The following is a 15,491-nucleotide window of genomic DNA, read 5'->3' on the forward strand; positions in this document are numbered from 1 at the left end:
GTTTGAACGTAACAAAAATACATGTAACAAATATTGAGGCTTCCAAACACTAAAATAAGTGCATGGTTTATAAGAAAGGCATTAAAAGCAAGCCCACACAATTATAACACATTTATATCACAAATATATGCTGAACAAAAATGTAAATGCAACATGCAACATTTTAAAAAATGTTACTGAGTTACAGTTCATATAAGGAAATCAATCAATTGAAATAAATTCATTAGGCCCTAATCTATGGATTTCACATGACGGGGCAGGGGCACAGCCATGGGTGGGCTTGGAGGACATAGGAGCCAGGCCCAGCCAATCAGAATGAGTTTTCCCCACAAAAGGGGTTTATTACAAACAGAAAAGTCCTCAGTTTCATCAGCTGTCAGGGTGGCTGGTCTCAGAAGATCCCACAGGTGAAGAAGCCAGATGTGGAGGTCCTAGACTGGCATGGTTACACAAGGTCTACGGTTGTGAGGCCAGCTGGACATAAAACTAAATTCTCTAAAACGATGTTGGTATAGAAATTAACATTAAATTATCTGGCAACAGATCTGGTGGACATTCCTGCAGTCAGCATGCCAATTACACGCTCCCTCAAAACTTGAGACATCTGTGACATTGTGTTGTGTGACAAAACTGCACATTTTAGAGTGGCCGTTTATTGTCCCTAGCACAAGGTGCACCTGTGTAATGATCATGCTTTTTAATCAGCTTCTTGATATGCCACACCCATCAGGTGGATGGATTATCTTGGCAGAGGAATGCTGACTAACAGGGAGGTAAACAAATGTGTGCACATAATTTGAGAGAATTAAGCTTTTTGTGCGTATGGAACATTTCTGGGATCTTTTATTTCAGCTCATAAAACATGGGACCAACACTTTACATGTTGCGTTTTATATTTTGTTCAGTATAAGTAAGCCTTAAAGCCTGTGATTTACCATCAGTCTAAGATTTAGCACAAATCAAAAAATTACTAGCCTAAATTATTTGTCAATCTATTTAAAAACAAAGGGAAATACTGCATCTAAGAATCAATTCCACAATATAAAATAGTTGGTCAAGTAAATATTGTATACTATTTGGGTGGACATAAAGAGGGGAGATGGAGTTTGATACCGATAGATGAAAATTATTCAACAGTTGTCAAACATTTTTTTTTTTAAACCAACCCAATTTGGTGTTCAAATAGCTAGATAAACATTTGTACATGTATAAGTAAAGCAACAACATAAGTTACTAAATAATATTTACATATATACAACATTTATGCCACAGAGGCCACATGTAACTCTGTTCAGCCTTCACTTGATTGAGGGGGACCTCTGTTCTACCTTTGACCATGCCATCACAGCCTGGGACCTCTCTCCCTTCTCTCTTCTATACTCCTCTGCTCTGCTCTCATTACTTCAGTTTTAGGGCAATATTCTTCCTGCGAGGGGTATCTTTTTGGACCTGACGAGCCCGCGTGCCAAAGCCCAGAGACTGTAGAGACTCAGTCATATACCTCTGGGTGGGAGAGACACAAAGCATCACCAGCAGCTTCGCATCCCCACCTAGTGGAGAAGGAGAAGAGGATAGAGAAGAGAGGGGAGAGGGAGAGGAGAATGGTTAGTCATTATCAACTGCAGTCAAGGAAAACAACAAACTGTGTGTGTGTGTGTGTGTGTGTGTGTGTTGTGATGGCATCCTGCAGTAGGTGTGTGAGCTTGCTGTTTCTGTAGGGCACATGTGGCCGTTGCTCTGCCAGAGCTCCCAGTACGTCAGACAGAGCAGACAGACTGCGATTTATACACGACGTCTCCCACAGGGCAGCGCCAGTCACCCCTGACATACCTACAATTACACAAACACCCGTCCAAACAGTTACACACACAGCATACACATAGACATCCCCCCTACACCATCGGAGAGAACACCATTGCTACACAACAATCACAGACCATGGTGGATGAGTTTGGTGTTGTTTTCACGACTCACCCACACACTCGCTACCTGCAAGGTCCACCAGCTGTAGTTTGGTCCTGAAGGGAGCCTGGGCGGTGCTGGCTCTGGGGGAGGGGCAAGAGGAGTGAATGGGGGAGTGGCTGGGGGAGTGGTAGGGCGAGGAGGAGGAGCTAGTGGAACGTTCGTCCCCCGATTGGCGGGCCATTGGGTTGGCACGGCGACAGCGGGGGCTCCACCACTCCTTCTGAGCCTTGCGCTGCATGTCTTTCTTGACACTTTGTAACCTACGAGCTGGACAGCACAGCACCACAGACACAGTCAATAAAGGAATATAGCAGCAAGATATCATGACAAGAAATCAATCAATTATAGCACTAAGACATTGTGTAAAGCTTGTCAGTTTTCATTTGTCAGTAATCAGATGTTTGTGTGTGTGTGTCTCACCCAGGGCCAGTGCGTTGGGGCTCTTGGAGGAGACAGTGAGGGTGACTATGAGATGAGAGCGTGAGGAGTCTCTGTGGACCAGTGTAGGGCAGCGAGCCCTCAACCTCAGAACAGAACTGATCAGCTGCATCACATCTGCTGAGCTTCTCACCAACCTGGGAGGAGAACACAGTCAGCAATACAGTACTTCAACTCACATAAATCCCACACACACAGAAACAGTCACTATTCTATTACCAATCCAATAGATATGTCTCTACACTCACTCAATTAATCACTCACATACACACCACGCACGCACGCACACACACAGTAAAGAACTACTCACACGTAGGAGAGTAAGGGCACCTCGCTGGTCCCTGTGCTGGTAGTGATGACATCTCTCTTGGCGCCCATGGCAACCCCGTCCTCGTCTTTAGCCAGCAGATCCAACACCTCGTTGTTGTACACCTCCACCACAGACACCTCCACCGTGTGACTCTCAGCAGGTTTCTCCGATATCATCCTGTCAGATAGCACACACACATACAAAAGTAAACAAGGTAAAACAAGTATAAACATGCATCCATGTACAAGTATAGCTCCTTCTCTCATCACCCTAACCCTAGTATGAACACCAAACTTTTAATTCTCTCTCCCTCTCCTTCCCTCCTTCCCTCCTTCCCTCCTTCCCTCCCTCCCACCCACCCACCTGAAGAGTTCAGTGGCTGCTTTGGGAATAACGCCTTGCCGGGCCTCCCCCTGTGGTCCTGAGGGGTCCTCAGCCTGGGCGCCAATCATGGTGTGTGTCTTCCCACTGCCTGTCTGTCCGTACGCCATGATGCACACGTTATACCTGACCGAACAATAGGAGAATCAGTCTGTGAAATACAGACTTGCTGTTTCTATTAACTTAGCTGTTTGTTATTCAGACGTCGTCTCACTGGATTTAATTCCTCATTCTGCTTCGCTCTATTTAATAACGTTTCACATGGTCTGCTTTGCCTCTGGTCCTGATCCAATGGAGCATTCAATCACAACACTAATTCTCTGAGGCAATCATCTCTACTGTAAATAGGAGGTACACAGTGTTGGCTTTTTTTGATATTTTAGAAGTTCTGAGATGCTGTGAGGAAGGCAATAGAATTACATTAGCAATCAGTGTTTCCCCTTAGCAGCACAAGGTCACATTAACTCACCCGTCCAGCAGAGATGTGAGGAGAGGCTTCACTTCCTCAAACACGACATCCTGGGAGTCCTCAGGACCATGCACCCTGGAAACACATGCTTGATAAGCTTCAAACATCTGAAGCTGTGACACATACTACAATACAACTGTTGACAGAATGTAAATATAGAATAGCAACAATAATCAAAGTTATTATCATGTTATATTACCTCTCAAACTCAAACATCTTGTTCAGCCCCAGGTTCCCCATTCTAGTACAATTCACAACAACTGTATCCTGGAAAACAGGCAAAACAACAGTGAGGCAGGCAGGTGATTTCAGAATGACTCATTCAACCCAATCACAGACCTAACAATAAATAAGACCTTAAAACTGTATGTACTCACATCATTGACTGCCTGAACCACCTCTTCTGTTGTAGCAGGCCTGAACAGAAAACAATCATGACTATTATAAAACTGTACTGTTCTAAATTGTTGTTACTAAGAGGATGTTAAATGCACTAATTAAAGTGAAACTTCAGGATTTTGGCAATGAAGCCCTTTATCTCCCTCCACCACCCCCCCTCTTCGGAGGACAGATATCTTAATTTTTTGACAGACTTTTTGCTACACATACATACACGTTACATATATGTTAGATACATGGTACTTTTAAATAAAGCAGTCACATAACAATAATACATTACCAAACAAACTCTTTAATCCCACCCCTCAGCCACTCTCAGCCCATCCCACCTATCACCATAGACCTCGGCTCTTTAATCCCACCCCTCAGCCACTCAGCCCATCCCACCTATCACCATAGACCTCAGCTCTTTAATCCCACCCCTCAGCCACTCTCAGCCCATCCCACCTATCACCATAGACCTCAGCTCTTTAATCCCACCCCTCAGCCACTCTCAGCCCATCCCACCTATCATCATAGACCTCAGCTCTTTAAACCCAACCCTCAGCCACTCTCAGCCCATCCCACCTATCATCATAGACCTCAGCTCTTTAAACCCAACCCTCAGCCACTCTCAGCCCATCCCACCTATCATCATAGACCTCAGCTCTTTAAACCCAACCCTCAGCCACTCTCAGCCCATCCCACCTATCATCATAGACCTCAGCTCTTTAAACCCAACCCTCAGCCACTCTCAGCCCATCCCACCTATCATCATAGACCTCAGCTCTTTAAACCCAACCCTCAGCCACTCTCAGCCCATTCAACCTATCACCATAGACCACCCCTCAGCCACTCTCAGCCCATCCCATCTATCACCATAGACCACCCTGTTTTGGTTTCCATGTGCCATATATTTTTCAATTGTGCTGTGATGTTTTACAACATTTTATAACCTTTTTAATCATACATTATCCACAGATTGTGAGCTAAAGATGAAAGCCTTTTCTACGAGTATTATTATATTATTTATTGACTGATAATGGCTTTCCAAATTCCCCAACACTGCTATTTGTAAGGTTAATTTTAAGTGCATGTTATGACTTTTTAACCATTCCTGAACCTGTGACCAGAAACCGGCCCTTTATCTACTTCCCCAGAGGCAGATGAACTAGTGGATACCATTTTTATGTCTCTGTGTCCAGTATGAAGGTAGTATGCTAGTACAAACCCATAGACATCCAGTCATTGCACTAGCGCTAATTAGCATTGGCTCGAGAAACTACATCTAACTTCCTTAATACAGGACACAGAGACATACAAATGGTATCCACAAGTTCATCTGACTTCAGGGAAGTAGATAAAGGGCCTCATTCCCAAAATCCCAAAGTATCCCTTTAAAATGTACAGTACTGCTCAAAAATATATTATCTGACAAACTTACCCTATTGCTAATGTTGATCCCTGGCCATCGTCAAAGGGAAGGACTGGACGCACTCTGCAGTGGACCCTGATGTTCCCCCGCAGCTCCTGAAGAGCAACAATGAGAGAGAAAGAGAGAGAGTGAGAGAAAGAGAGAGAGACAGAGACGGAAACAGAGACAGAGACAAAAAAGAATGGCAGTCACTGTAGACTATTAAAATGTAGTCAAGATCCTCACCACCAAGGTGTTGTGAAGTATCTTCCTCCTCTCCCTCTCAGTCCTGCTCCGCTCCTTCTCCTCCAGTAGAGAGCGCTCTAGAGCCTCCATCTGAGCCTGCAAACCTGAGGACAGATACACAGAGAACAGGATAATAATAACAGCACCATCACATATAATAACCAAATTATGAGGGCTTTTTTTGTTGTTGCTGTAATGGTGTTACACAAACCGTGACAGTAACATCATGCATGTGCCAGGCTAAGACACTAAATGCAATGTCATGCCATGAGAAACACAAATAATTGTGCCTAGTCCAGGTAATACCTTTAGACCCAAGTCCTTAATCTCAGTGGAAACATGGATACACCCACTCATACACTCACACGTGCTGTAATGAAGCAATCAAAGCCATATAAGAACTCCTGGAATCCTCTGGACGACATGACTTACAACCTGACATCAAACAAGCCAATGGTGAACTCTAGTCTCAAGAGTCAGACCTCCTCACTATTCATTACTATTACATGTAACTAACCTCCTCTTAGAGAATGCAAACTACAACTACAACAAGCAGGGTAATAGCTAAGGAAAGAGATCCTCTCCTGCTGCTGATGGTTATTGTATTTGTCCTGTCCTGTTCATGAGCTAAGACTTAAGCCCGAGGGGTTATGTGTGTGCTCATTGTGCCGGACTTACAGGGACAGTTGATGGATTAATCTAAATCATTGTTTTGATAGGAGGCTGGGTTGCTCAACCATCTGACATCCTTACTGAATGAAGGGTAGCTCGAGATGCAACTGCAGGGTCCACTTTATTTTTTAAACAGCAAAATAAAAATATTAATCCATGATCTATAAATTATATGAATAATGCTTCATAAATTGCAATAAATCATACTGGTTCATAAATACAATATTTGTGAATACATTGAGATTTTCTCCAAAAGCTGACTGATTTGGGATCAGCGCTACTGCCTTACATATACATGAACTATTTCAAGCCAAACAACAAAACTGACCCTGAACCTGTGGGGAACGAAGCCAATAGGGTCAGGTATATATAGGCTAGGTGCTTTTCCCACAGGCCCAACAGACAGCCAGGTTTAACCAAGTGACGAGGGATAAGTTCCTCGAGCTTGTCACCATGGCGACCAGGTGACGCAGAGGACAGGTCACACAACCTTTCCAAACCTCGCTGACAAAGTCATATTGGAGGGCTGGGTGAAGGAGGAGTTAGAGGGGGAGAGAGGATTATCCCCAAGGCAAACAACCTCTTAACATACGGCCTAGGGGCACGGTAAATAAGATACTTGAGAATTGGAGAAAGACAGAGAGAGAGGGAGAGATAGAGAGACTATGTACAGACTCAGTGAGCATAGCCTTGCTATTAAGAAAGGCCGCCGTAGGCAGACCTGGCTCTCAAGAGAAGCTAAGCTATGCACACTGCCCACAAAATGAGGTGGAAACTGAGCTGCACTTCCTAACCTCCTGCCCAATGTATGACCATATTAGAGACACATATTTACACAGATCCACAAATAATTTGAAAACAAACCCGATTTTGATAAACTCCCATATCTACTGGGTGAAATACCACCGTGTGCCATCACTGTAGCAAGATTTGTCACCTGTTGCCACAAGAAAAGGTCAACCAGTGAAGAACAAACACCATTGTAAATACAACCCATATTTATGCTTATTTACTTTCCCTTTTGTACTTCAACCATTTGTACATCGTTACAACACTGTATATATACATAATATGACATTTGTAATGTCTTTATTCTTTTGAAACTTCTGTGAGTGTAATGTTTACCGTTCATTTTTATTGTTTATTTCACTTTTGTATATTATCTACCTCACTTGCTTTGGCAATGTTAACATGTGTTTCCCATGCCAATAAAGGCCCTTGAATTGAATTGAATTGAGAGAGAGAGAGAGAGAGAGAGAGAGAGGGGCAAGAGAAAGGGAGTGACAGAGAGAAACAGAAGTACAAGGGGATAAGTGTGACACACATTGATTGAGTGAAATCATAAATCCGACCACAGGTAGTCTACTCACTGTGCACATCATTGCCATGGTGGCCCTGGAGGGCGAAGCTGGCTTGGCCGACTTGTTCCAGCAGCAGCCTGCTCTGGTTCTCCAACTCAGTGGCGAAGTTCACATACACCGCAAACACCTCTCTCAGGTCCTGCTTCAAAATCTAGAATAACACACAAATAATACCATGAATGTGTGGTCATGTGTGTTCAGGTCCTCAATGACTCTAGTACAGTATTTCAACCTATACACACTACCGTACAAAAGTTTGGGGTCACTTAGAAATGTCCTTGTTTTTGAAAGAAAAGCACATTTTTTTGTCTGTTAAAATAACATCAAATTGATCATAAATACAGTGTAGATATTGTTAATGTTGTAAATGACTATTGAAGCTGGAAACGTCAGATTTTTTTATGGAATATCTACATATGTGTACAGAGGCCCATTATCAGCAACCATCACTCCGGTGTTCCAATGGCACGTTGTGTTAGCTAATCCAAGTTTATCATTTAAAAAGGCTAATTGATCATTATAAAACCCTTTTGCAATTATGTTAGCACAATTGAAAACTGTTGTACTGATTAAAGAAGCAATAGAGCATCCGCATCAGCATTTGTGGGTTCCATTACAGGCTCAAAATGGCCAGAAACAAAGAGCGTTCTTCTGAAACTCATCAGTCTATTCTTGTTCTGAGAAATGAATGCTATTCCATGCGAGAAATTGCCAAAAAACTGAAGATCTCATACAACGCTGTGTATTACTCCCTTCACAGAACAGCGGAAACTGGTTCTGACCAGAATAGAAAGAGGACAAGTTCATTAGAGTGTCTAGTTTGAGAAACAGACACCTCACACGTCCTTAACTGGCAGCTTCATTAAATAGTACCAGCAAAACATCAGTCTCAACATCAACAGTAAAGAGGCGACTCTTGGATGCTGGCCTTCTAGGCAGAGTTGCAAAGAAAAAGCCTTATTGACGCCATCTTGACGCCATCTGTCAAGCATGGTGGAGGCAATGTGATGGTCTGGGGGTGCTTTGGTGGTGGTAAAGTGGGAAATTTGTGTACAGGGTAAAAGGGATCTTGAAGAAGAAAGGCTATCACTCCATTTTGCCATGCACCCTGTGGACAGCGCTTAATTGGAGCCAATTTCCTCCTACAACAGGACAATGACCCAAAGCACAGCTCCAAACTATGCAAGAACTATTTAGGGAAGAAGCAGTCAGCTGGTATTCTGCTGTCTATAATGGAGTGGACAGCACAGTCACCAGATCTCTACCCTATTGAGCTGTTGTGGAAGCAGCTTGACCGTGTGGTATACGAAACCCCAATGGACACCATGTTGGCCTTCCTCTGAACTAAACAAAACAATACAGCTGTGTAACTCTGTGTACCTGAACTTCAGACAGGAGTTTGGCCAGGGCAGACTGGGTGCTTTGCTGCACAACTCTCTGGTGTTGCCAACGCTTCTGGGCTTCTGCTTCTGCCTCTTCTGCATGATCCCGACGAAGTTTCCCCAGACACTGGAGAGGGAGAACAGGGCAAGGGGGAACCACCATTACCAAGACATACAGTGACAAGTCACCATTTTGACATCCAAAACCCACTTTTTGGTCCAGGAAGGACGTGGTAGATTTTTAAAAAAATGTACCAGCAACTCAGTGTTCATTTTATGCCTCCATACTGTGCCCAATTGGAGCTGTCCATGAAGTGAACATTGACAGGGAACGTGCTAAACAAGCAAAAATAATATGTTTACATATTGCTTTTAACTAATTCTAATTCAATTCTGCAGACAGTAAGCGTATCCATCTGTGGCACCCAATGATGTGCTTAAATTGTGTACCACGGCCTTTGCTTGGCTACCGACACAGCGGGCAATGACTGGGGTGTTAAAATACCACAGTACATTAAAATGTATTATCCAATGACTCAACTCACATCGGCGAGCCTCAGGTGAAGAATGGCATTTTCAGTCTCCAACTCCAGAATGCGTTCTTCTTTGCTCTAGAAACGTTCGGGACAGATTAGCCAATGCTGCTAGTTTGACGTTGTAAAGTCAGTGATGTTTATCTGATTCCATTTAAATTCCTTTACTAAAGATACATAAATAAAATGGGGCTTGTAATTAATCGAATAGTTATTATAGCTTACTAACTAAACGATAAACAATTATTCTCACAAAGTAACAACTAAACCTACCTAAACGACAGTCGTTTTAGCTTCACCTGTCATACCTTTTGAATTTACAATCAATGAAAAAATAGACATACCCGCAGTTTGTGCTCCAGAAGGTGCACTTGGTGCGCAAATATCTGGTCTCGGTTAATGAAGAGTGGCATTTTAATAAATGAGAGAAAACAATAAAAAAGTACAGTAAAGAATATTATGCGACTGGGTTGTCAGCCTGCGTTTTTGCAGGTCAGATAATGCGATTACGCACGGACAACACTTTCCAAGAAGCTCTCCATCCGTGCGCATTTAGATGTCGTCCACTTGTCCTGAGACGTGCGTTCGGAATGGTGCCATGGGATTTTGACAGGCTGGAGAGAAATATCAGCAACAGTATTTGAATGTGAACATTTGGTGGGTAGTATATATCCCTTGGTTTTGATCATTTTGCTCTCGCATGTCAAAGTCTGAATTTGTGGATTAATGATAATCCTAAATCCTAAATCCTGCTAGCACAATTGAGCCTTGTATCCTGCATCTCAAGGACTGCGGTCAATTGAGCCGACATTCTCAAAACGAAGTCAAGCCACCGCACTTCATTTTCCGCCAGAATTTGGTGCGCAAATGCACAACACTTTTTTGGGGGTAGGGGAACTGAGTTGGATGCACTCTCATGCACAGATACGAGACGATAGCTACAAAGTAGTTATATTACAGTGAACATTGATGACCCCTATGTAAAAAATAATACAATCACTAAAAATAGCTGGTGGACTTTATTTTGATGTGTGCCAGTAATAGTTAGTTAATCCAGCGTGATGACTATTGCATACCATAAAATGCCCATATTATGCCATCTTAAAGATGTGTTGTGACATGTGCCACTAGTAGATACATACTTGTTTTGTCCTATTATAGTGAAATTTGAGGAATTCTAATTAAATTTTAATGCAGTAAAAATGGATGGTAAACACTTTGTGTGCTACAAGTAGATCAATAATCCATTATTATTAACATTGCAAAGCATAACATACCCATATTAAACCAGCTACAAGATTGGAAAAACACGATATACTGTGTATTGGAGCTGGCATAATATGGGCATGTTATGCTTTGCAGTATTCATGCCAATGGATTATTGATCTACTAGCGGCACACATCTCAAAATATGTTTGGCAGCCATTTTGACTGTAGCTACCATTCGGAAGAGGGCGTAAAAGAGCCTGGCACTTTTTATTTTGTGGCTGGCAGCTTCATAAAACATTGTACCCAATGATTTATGAAAACTTGCTTGATGGGTCATGTCCTCATTGTGGTTTTACAGACATGTTTAATACGTTTTATGTACACACTTCATTCGAATATTCATGAAACGCACATTGTTATATTCGGCAACACTAACATGCTGACCAGACCAGACACGTCGAGTGCTTCGCAAAATAAATGTAGAAATCCATGTTATTCAATTATTGCGCGAACCAACGAGCACTCTGCGATGCCAGGGGCTAAAATAGAAGTCCTTTCTATTTCTGACGCAGATCGTGCTACAAGTCCTGCCTCTCCCATCTCCTTGTTGGTTTATAGAAGCAGGTACCCACGTGCCATCTCCTCCTTGGTTATACCCAATGAGGAGATTGAAAGACTAACTGTTTTGCCGGTAGTCGTAGTAATACTATGAAAGTTTAGATGGATCACCATATAAGTTCAACGATGAAAAAGCCTGGAAGGAGGAGAGATGACTAGAAACGATGCGGTTGGCCGTTTTATGTGTGGATTAATTTGTTGGAGTAGAGAACCTTGTGCATTTCAGGTAAAATAACAACTCAATGTTTATTTCCCAGGACAAATTAGCTAGCAACAGCAAGCTACCTACCTAAATAGGACAAATTAGCTAGCAGGTGCAAGCTAACTAGCTAAATTGCCATACATGTTTAATGTTTTTCGACCTGTCCCCAAATTAATGTAATTGGTTCAGAGTTTGTTTTGATATTTTAACCTGCGTTTGGTGTAGGGGGAAAAAATAAATGTATGCACGCGCGCAGCCGGTTTGGGTTCCGTGTTACCTATTTTCCCTCGACTCCAACCTCATTCGATGCATTGAACGGATGTGGGTGAAGCTATGTCTACATAACGGTGCAATTATTTTTAAACTCACAAAAGCCGAAACGTAAAGCTTATTAAAGAGCAGTGATACAAGCAAGAGCAGTGCGCGGGTTTCTTGTTTTTTTTCCAAAAAATATAAAACATCTAATGAAATACAATGAAAAACATATCAAGCTCACTGAGATCTTGCTGTGTGTGTACTGTGATTGTATGTCATGACCGTAAACACGTCTTGCTTGCACAATTTAACGTTTGCTAAAACAGCACATCCGATTGGCTGCCTCTGCAGTCTCACTCTACCCGTGATATCAGTGATTTTTGATAAAGCAAGAAAATTAAATAAACTATTTGGTATCGTGGAAGATTGAATCAGTGTGCTTCAAACTGTTTGCAGCTATCGTCTCTATCTACAAGCAACTCGCATGAACATCTGCTATACAACCATGTGTATGTGACATACAACTATATATCTGTGCTGAGAATGCGTCGCTACTCGTTGCCGTAAAGTGTGGTGTATTCGCGCATCCCAATTCAGGCAACTAACACGCGAATGGCTGACTGTGTTGTACGAGTGTCGGCTCAATTGACGGCAATATCACAAGGGGCATCACTGGCAACAATATTATTTGATATTTTATAGGCACGGCAGCTCTAGAATCTAGATTAAACGTGCAATAGTAGCTTACATTAAATAATGGTTTGTATCGCATGTGCACAACATTCACCTTCGTGCACTATCGCCTCCACACAGCTAGGGGTGGCATTTTCCGAGATTAGATCCTCACACAGAGTCGCAGTAACCCCAAGAATAATAATTATTGTACCCTCAGCAGGTCGTTTACTTTGGTGTGTTTTTTTCTCACAAAATGACCAAATCTAAGGACAAGCGAGAGAAAGTCAGCGTTGCTAGCGAGGTAAGACACAAACTCTGTAACTTGAAGGTTTCTTACGTGACGTGGAATAATGTTTCGTTGCTCTGGAATTTGCAAGTTTAGCTTAGCTAGCTATGTTAACTAACAAGCTTCATTCAAACGTTGGATACCATGCGTGAGCTCACCTTAGCCAGAGAGGAAGAGGCGAAGTATATTGCTACCCTGTTAGGGAGCCACGTCTGCGACAATTCACAGGTGTCACCCAATGTTATTGCCAGAGATATTTCATAGTTTATATGTCCCCTACACAGATTGATCGTGTTGAGGAGCGACGGTTGCGATGTCACGATAGTATCGAGAGGGCCGAGTTCAGACGGCGGCGCGAGGAGCTCTCGGATCAAGACAGGTGATGATTATGATGACAACGATGATAATGGTGATGAAAGCACAATTCCTAATCTCCCTCTATTCGACAGACAATCGCTGGAGGATGAAATGACGATAATGAACGATAGGATGCAAAAGTATGGTAAGGAAAACGTTTGTTTCATGGAAAATGTTGTACGCAATTCATATAGTAGAATTGTAGTATAAGTGTTGTGAAACTGGATCCTGAATGATGTGTGTGGTACATTGTGGACTTACGGCTTGTTCCCTCTCATTTAGATAAAGAGCTGGAGGTGTTGAGAGGAGAGAACAGGAGGAATATGATGCTCTCTGTTGCTCTATTGGCCGTCAGTGCTCTCTTCTACTATGCCTTTATCCACTACTGATTAAGAATTAGCTCATTTTAGCACATTTGACTGGGTTATGTTACATCTTCATCAGGACCAAATACTGCTTTGGCAGCTAAAAGCCTTAATGCAGCCATTTGTGTGAATTATACGGTAACATTCTGGGGTCTCTCTTTTTTTCACTTAACCTTCTATATTTGCACCTGCATGCAAGTGTTTACATTTTTTTCATGGGACAAATAGTAAAGACATGTCATTAACCAGTCATTTTTTTTATTACCTTTTTAATTTGGCATGAACACAAGTCATCTTATTGTCAAACAAATCAGTTTAAAAAGTAGGCTACCTGCCCATGTTCATCCACTCCAAAAGAATTCCTGCATCCAAACAGTGCACTGTACACTCGTGTCATTTGATGAATGGAAAGCGAAATCTGTTACAAAACACCAAAAAGTATAATGACATTTGGCAGTTGTCATTGGGTCTACACTCTTGTAGCCTGAATTGATGTGTCTTGCTGACATGACCTTTTCTGTAGAAAGAGAAGTCGGGACACTTGAAACGGGGCTGAAATATGTAACAGTCCCGCATGACAAGTGCAGCCACATGGGGGATAAAAAAACAGAATACAGAGGTGGGGGTGTTCGTTTCATGTGGGATAAGCTTTTATTTTCTTATTTACCACTATAGCAGTACACATTTCATTTTAAACAAATAGGATAATGGGTAAATTAGCATTATTTATTAGAGACCCCCCCAAAGTTATGACTTGTTTAATTTATGGGGACTCATATCTCTTTCAGGGTTTATCCCCACTTGTAATTCACACTGCTCATAGGTACCTCTGCTCTGTCAAGCTTTGGTACTCAAATTGCCTAATTTGTTGAGCCACTACAAATTGGATGTTCGTTGTGAAGTCATCCACATCATCAACTAACTCCTGGGCTGAGCTTTGCTTTCCCCTTCATACAGACTGTGGTATACTTTTACTACACTTCAATGGTTACTGATGCTCTTAAGGACCACTCATGAAAGCAAAATCATGCACAATGCTTATGTAAATCATGAACTCTTCAAGCGTGACATAGTATACAATTCTTCCTTTGACTTCATTGCAATTTGTGCTCCGTGGTGCTATGATGAGGGTATGAAGACACTGTACTTCTCAATGGGTTTGCATAGTGCACCTTGGGATTGTGTTCTCAGACTGTTGCCAAAATGATGCTTTAGTGCTCATTGTGGTCAATAACCACTACGCCTGTCTGTTAGTTAAATCACCTGAGACTGAGACTTGACTGGGCTTTATCTCTTGACATAATTTTGCAAGGGTCTGTATTTACAAAGCATCTTGAGTATGAGCACTCCTTCTCAGAGATGCTTTGTCAATATGGGCACAGGGCTACATATACTGTATACCATTAGAATAAGGAAGGGGTGTATATGTGTTTTTGTCCACATCTTAATTAATTCCAAGCCTTTGGTGCCAAAATGAATCTCCCCATGGCCTTTTTTTGTTCAGGCATTGCATTTTTAGCAGTGCCTGTGCATCTAAATGGTTTACATTGAGAATGTTTGATTACTCATGCATGCATTAAGGCCTTCCTACATGCAGACAGCTTCACATCATTTTGATCCCTCACCCAAGGCAACAAGTTTATATATATTTACTGTAAATTAATTCAGATAATTACATGCTTGGCATGTATGTACATTGTTATTTTGTAATTATGTCTGAACATCCAAAAAACAAAATAAATGCATCTCTAAATCTGTTTTCTCTGGTTGACCATTCTATTGCTACTCAGAATCAACTATGACAGAGGCAAAGCTCTCTTCTACAAGCCTGTGATATAATGGATCATATTTATGTATCATGATGCATAGTAGGATTACTCAGTCACTGCCAATATGTAGCATCCAGACATTTTGTGGCATAACATAAGTTATGGTAAAGGTAGAGGGCAGGAGTGATTGTGTGTGTAAAGGACAA

At 42.1% G+C, this 15,491-nt stretch overlaps 2 protein-coding genes across 2 annotated transcripts; one reads left to right on the top strand and one right to left on the bottom strand.

The window, feature by feature from the left end:
* Positions 1 to 810: 810 nt before the first annotated feature.
* On the bottom strand, positions 811 to 13,083 carry kif25 (kinesin family member 25). Its single transcript, XM_042300837.1, has 16 exons — positions 12,953 to 13,083; positions 9,894 to 10,163; positions 9,562 to 9,627; positions 9,015 to 9,143; positions 7,644 to 7,785; positions 5,602 to 5,705; positions 5,386 to 5,471; positions 3,941 to 3,980; positions 3,763 to 3,830; positions 3,564 to 3,638; positions 3,077 to 3,220; positions 2,714 to 2,890; positions 2,386 to 2,540; positions 1,975 to 2,232; positions 1,676 to 1,830; positions 811 to 1,551 (listed from the first exon to the last, which is right to left on the bottom strand). Exons 2-16 carry the CDS (start codon positions 9,960 to 9,962, stop codon positions 1,399 to 1,401), a joined length of 1,821 nt encoding a protein of 606 aa, XP_042156771.1. The 5' UTR covers positions 9,963 to 10,163; positions 12,953 to 13,083; the 3' UTR covers positions 811 to 1,398.
* Positions 12,412 to 15,273, top strand: ccdc167 (coiled-coil domain containing 167). The gene is made up of 4 exons (XM_024378236.2): positions 12,412 to 12,809; positions 13,079 to 13,173; positions 13,244 to 13,296; positions 13,434 to 15,273. The coding sequence occupies exons 1-4, from the start codon at positions 12,762 to 12,764 to the stop codon at positions 13,538 to 13,540; spliced, it is 303 nt and encodes a 100-aa protein (XP_024234004.1). The 5' UTR covers positions 12,412 to 12,761; the 3' UTR covers positions 13,541 to 15,273.
* Positions 15,274 to 15,491: the final 218 nt, after the last annotated feature.

This window comes from Oncorhynchus tshawytscha, linkage group LG18, assembly GCF_018296145.1.
Source record: "Oncorhynchus tshawytscha isolate Ot180627B linkage group LG18, Otsh_v2.0, whole genome shotgun sequence".
Taxonomy (NCBI): domain Eukaryota; kingdom Metazoa; phylum Chordata; class Actinopteri; order Salmoniformes; family Salmonidae; genus Oncorhynchus; species Oncorhynchus tshawytscha.

Excerpts from the sequence above, each read along its gene's own strand:
- kif25 (XM_042300837.1), bottom strand. The coding sequence starts at position 9,962 with ATGCCACTCTTCATTAACCGAGACCAGATATTTGCGCACCAAGTGCAC. Across the intron at positions 5,706-7,643 it reads CCATGGCAATGATGTGCACA|GTTTGCAGGCTCAGATGGAG; the intron begins GTGAGTAGACTA and ends ATCTGTCCTCAG. Across the intron at positions 2,233-2,385 it reads CCCCAACGCACTGGCCCTGG|CTCGTAGGTTACAAAGTGTC; the intron begins GTGAGACACACA and ends TGTGCTGTCCAG.
- ccdc167 (XM_024378236.2), top strand. The coding sequence starts at position 12,762 with ATGACCAAATCTAAGGACAAGCGAGAGAAAGTCAGCGTTGCTAGCGAG. Across the intron at positions 13,174-13,243 it reads GAGCTCTCGGATCAAGACAG|ACAATCGCTGGAGGATGAAA; the intron begins GTGATGATTATG and ends TCTATTCGACAG. Across the intron at positions 13,297-13,433 it reads CGATAGGATGCAAAAGTATG|ATAAAGAGCTGGAGGTGTTG; the intron begins GTAAGGAAAACG and ends CCTCTCATTTAG.